Source organism: Psammomys obesus, unplaced genomic scaffold, assembly GCF_907164565.1.
Source record: "Psammomys obesus unplaced genomic scaffold, mPsaObe1.curated_primary_1811, whole genome shotgun sequence".
In the NCBI taxonomy this organism is placed as follows: Eukaryota; Metazoa; Chordata; class Mammalia; order Rodentia; family Muridae; genus Psammomys; species Psammomys obesus.
In genome coordinates this window covers 5,308,643-5,313,350 of record NW_026596234.1, presented here as the reverse complement: position 1 = coordinate 5,313,350, position 4,708 = coordinate 5,308,643, and the positions used below count along the sequence as shown (strand labels likewise).

Sequence of the window (4,708 nt, the reverse complement as noted above, 5' to 3'; positions counted from 1 at the left end):
CTCGCTTGGCCCCTCGGGGATGGCAGAGTGCCTCCAGGTGAGTGTCCCCCAAGACACAAATGCCCCCCTCCGCCCATCCCAGCGCGATGTGAGGGAGCTAATCAGGAGCTTCAAAGCTATAGAAGGTTTGGCCATGGACCTTGAGAAACATAACCCAGTGCAGGGGGTTCAGGGCATGGCTGAGGGGTTTTCTGTAACAGAACTGTGACTGTTGTCCTGCCTGGGTTCCAGGTCCCTTTGTCCCCATCACCGGAGTGAGGTGTATGCTGGGCATGCTGTCTAGGAAGCTCTTCACTGGGTAAGCCTCAGGCCTAGGCAAGGCTGAACAGAAGACAGCAGTACCATGGAGGAGCGTCCTGTACCTCCTGACTTCAGAGCTGGCAGTCCACCTCATTCTTACAGGGAGAGGAAAAGCAAGTATCCCCACAGCTCCCCTACAGTGGCCGCAGAGCTGTCACCTCTGACCCGTGACAAGCAGGCTGTACTTGGCAACTGGCTAGCAGTCCTTTTGACCTAACAGGTCCTCGGTGCGAAATGCTTTGTGGCACTCCAGGAACAAAGGCAGCTCTGATGAAATGTTTCAGACCAAAGTCAAGGTTGGTCAAATACCTCTACCCCTGCAGGAATATTTCCAAAATCCCTGGAATTTTCCAAGGCAACTGGGAGACTTATTTTGCTGATACTTTTACTGTCTCTTGTAACATCATAATTTTGGGAAGGGGGGGGAGGATGAGTTGGGAGGCCATGGAGACCAAGGGAACTGGCTCTCTTGCCAGCTCTCTGGCCTTGATAGCTCCTTGCCCTAAATATGTTCTGCCCTCCATAGCTTCCTGCCCTCCTCAGCTCCCTCCTCCTATGCCTACGGCTTCCCTCCCTTCACTGAAGGCTCCCAAGCATATGCCAGGTCGCCCACGCAAATCTCTGCTCCCAGGTATCCTGCGTCGCCAGGGATCACCACAGGAGAAGCTAGATTTTGTGTCACAGCCCACAGAACTTACTGAAGCAAGTTCTGAGGGCGAACCCTGTCTCAGGATCGCTTCTATACTCTTATATATAAGCAGCGTGTGCACAGGGCAGGCTGAGGACAGAACAGGGTCATCAGAGCTGAGCTTCTAATGCGGTTGCCTTTTGGCATCCAGGCCATCATGACCACTTCCCCTAGCAGAAACATTCTCTGTATCCTTCAGTCTCAGCATCCTCGTGTCTGAGGGCAAGTCTAACATGAGATAAAATGACACCCATGGATTCCATCATACCTGTATGTGGACCACCCCAGGACTGGGCAAGCCAGCTTCTGAACAGCACTTTACCCAGATCAGCCACCAGAGGGCGGTACAGGACCGCTGTAAAAACTGATCTCTAGAGAAGTTTTCCCAGGCCCAGCCAGAGCTTCAGGAGTTGGGCGGGCTTTGCAGGTCTGCAGGCCTTGGGAGGCCAAGGGGACACGGTTAAAACAGACACTCACGTAGGTCGCTCTTCCTCCTGATGGTGGTGGCACAATGGGGACACTTGTATTTGGGCACGTTGTCGCCGTGCTTCTGGGCCATATGGGTCTTCATGGTCCCACTCTGGGTGAAGCGGGCATGGCAGGTGGAGCACTCATAAGGTTTCTCGCCTGTGACGTGAACAAGTGACTCTGGAGTGTGGCTTCCCTGTGAGCCCCAGGCCTCCCCGAGGGACCTGTGTGCTGGGGCTTCTCCTCTCTGTGGGTCTTAGCCTCAGTGGCATAGGACCAGGAAGGCAAGCCTGGCAGCAGGGTCCCAGGGCCCGCACGTGCACTCCCTGGCACTGGTGGTCCCTCAACAACTCACAGCGGGTGCATGAGACTGTGCATGGCAGGAGACCTGTGCATACACAGTCTTTACCTAGGCAACCAACTGAGCAGGTGATTGGCTGTCAATGGGTGTGTACGCCTGGCTCTCACCTGAGTGGGTCCGCATGTGGCGCTTCAGCTTGTAGCTGTCCTTGCTGGCATACTCGCACTGGCAGCACTGGAAGGGGCGCTCGCCCGTATGGGAGCGGATATGGCGCTTCAGCTTGCTTGCCTAGGATGTGTGGGAGAGGGTTACTGAGCTGGGAACCTGAGGGTGGTCAGGGCTTCAGTTAACCAACTTCGCAAGAGAGCAGCGAAGCTTGCACGGCAGCTCATGCCTGTAACCCAGCACTCAGGAAGCAGAGGAAGGGGGATTGCTGTAGTTCAAGACCCATTAAGGCGATATCAGGAGACCTTGTCTCATACTGCTCCCCCCCCCCAAAAAAAAAAAAACCAGAAAGGAGAGAGAGAGAGAAGAAAACAGGCATGGTAGTACATGCTTGCAATTCCAACTTTGAAGAAGCTAAGGCAAGAGGATTGCTGCAAGTTGGAGAACAACCTGGCTCATATAGTGAATCCAAGGCTAACCTGGGCTACAGAGACCCTGTCTCAAAACACAAAACAAAAGGAAAAAATTTAAGTTAGCCAGATCTCAGGAACACAGTGTCCCATAAAACGGAACTGCCCTGTCTGCTGCTGATTCTTAATTTTGTCACTGGCTGTGTGTACAAGGTCGTTTGGGGTTAATGAGCGGTGGTCAGGGACATCCACACTAAATTTCACATTACAAATGGAGCAGAGCGCTCTGCTCAGCGCTGACTGGGTTTCTATCTTCATTTCTAAGGCCTTGCCCGCTTACAGCAGTAAAGTCTAAGTCGCTTGTAAGCACACAAGCCGGAAAAGCTTTCCAAAGTGGGAAACCTCAACTGTTAGCTACATGGAGGGCCAGCTCGAGGCACCCAAACTTCAGAGTCCTCAGGGGCCAGAGGGCTGTTCAAGACAGAGGTGGCCCCCTGGCCACGAACTGTGCTTCTGTGTGCTACTGGCTTTTCTTTACAAATGTTTTTGTTGTTTTAGAGACAGGGACTCATCTGTAGTTCAGCTTGGCCTTGGGCGGGCAGCAATCCTGTGGCCTTCCCCTCCTCCATGCTGGCCTTGCTTACCCAGGAGGCAGAGGCAAGGGGAACTGTGGGTTTGAAGTCAGCCTGGTCTGCACAGTGAGTTCCCAAGCCAGCCAAGGCTACAGATTGAGTACTAGACCAGATGCCGCCTCAAACACACACAAAAGTAGCAAAGAGGGGAGTTGTAAGTGGAAGAGAAGAAACTCTATCAGGGTTTGGAGGCCATTAAAAAGGAAACAGCATGGGACTTGCCATTCCCCGGGGCGGTGTGCTTGGCTGTCCTCTGGGACATTCTGAGACCATGAGTTCACCGCAAACCCTTCTCCGTGTTTCCCGGGGATCAGGGCCATCAGGACCAGAGGGGCCTTGGAAATCAACGTCAGCCCTGCTTACAAACTCAGAAAGACTACATGGACCACTTCCCTGGAATGCAGAATGCACACCTGGGCCAGAAGACTCTCTAGGAACAGAGGAAGGCTTCAAGTGAAAACTAAGACCCAAGATGAACAACTCAGCCTGGATTTATTTATTTACTTTTTAAAGAATACTGAAGCCAGGCTGTTGTGGCGCCCACCTTTAATCCCAGCAGTCAGGAGGCAAAGGCAGGCAGATCAATGTGCATTTGAGGCCAGGCTGGTCTACAAAGTGAATTCCAGAAAAGCTAGAGCTACACAGAGAAACCCTGTGTCAAAAAGAGGAAGAAGAAGAGGAGAAGGAAGAAGGTAAGGAGGTAATAATAATATGGGAATCATGGAAAGCAAAGAAAAAGAACTTTTAACACTGCAGTGTGGGAGGGTTCAGGGTTCAGGGTTCAGCAAAGCAAGTGGTAGGAGATCAGAGGTGGCAACATAGGCTGCCCCTGTGTGTTTTCCCGAGGTAGACAAATGCTCTACCACTGAGCTCCAACTCCAGCCCCCTTTTTACATTTTATTTGTGCAAGGCTGGCCTTGAACTCACGATGCAGCCCAGGCAGGCCTTCAACTTGCCTCCAAGGGGCTCAACAGGATGCAAAAGCCTAAGAAACTAGTATGTCTAATCCACTTTCTTGCTCAGGAATAAAAGGGTAGGGCAGGAAGGGTACAGCCCATCACCCTTTCTCAATGTTAGCCATCAAGCACCATCAAATGGTGGTGGTAGCATAGTGGTCAGTGCCCCATGGGCCATCCCTGGGCTGCATGGACTCTCTGCTACTGGGCAGGGTCTCAGAGCCTTGGTGCCTCCATGCAGGACAGCTTCTGCACCCTCACATTGCTGCCACAACCTTTGCCTTAGACAGGAAAGCTCTTTTTAAAAATAGCCACAGCAGAAAGAGGTTCTTGGAATGGAATTCTGACCTGTCTGTGAAATACCCCAGTTTATGAAACACACTTGCGTCATTGCCGAGGTTAAGCTTTTGCCGTCCCCTTTAGCTTAGTTCCTGTCAGAAGTCCCTGCTTAACCCTCCTATGCCAGGCTCACCACCGGGATGCAGCCAGCTTCCTCACATGAAGCAGAACCTTGGACATGGACTGCTAAAAAATGGACCCGAAAAGGAGATGCCAACACGGCCTTTGTTTTTGCTGAGGTAGGAACATTTCAAGTGCAAGGCCTGTTTTGGGTTTGCAGGGTGAGTTCAAAGGCAGCCTGAGCAACTTAGTGAGGCTCTGTCTCAAAAGAAATCGCTGAGGACATAGCTCAGAGGCAGAGCAGTTTGAGACCCTAAGTCCAAACCCCAGTATCACATACAACACACACACACACACACACACACACACACACACACACACACACACAC

The 4,708-nt window shown here is 52.1% G+C and overlaps 1 protein-coding gene across 1 annotated transcript in view; it reads right to left on the bottom strand.

The window, feature by feature from the left end:
• Positions 1-4,708, bottom strand: part of Ctcfl (CCCTC-binding factor like) — a 12,740-nt gene that overhangs the window by 1,542 nt on the left and 6,490 nt on the right. Inside the window, exons 5-6 of the mRNA XM_055595921.1 lie at positions 1,925-2,045; positions 1,466-1,615 (exon numbers count right to left, since the gene is read on the bottom strand). Of these exons, the coding sequence (XP_055451896.1) occupies positions 1,466-1,615; positions 1,925-2,045 (271 nt within the window). The remainder of the gene's footprint in view (positions 1-1,465; positions 1,616-1,924; positions 2,046-4,708) is intronic.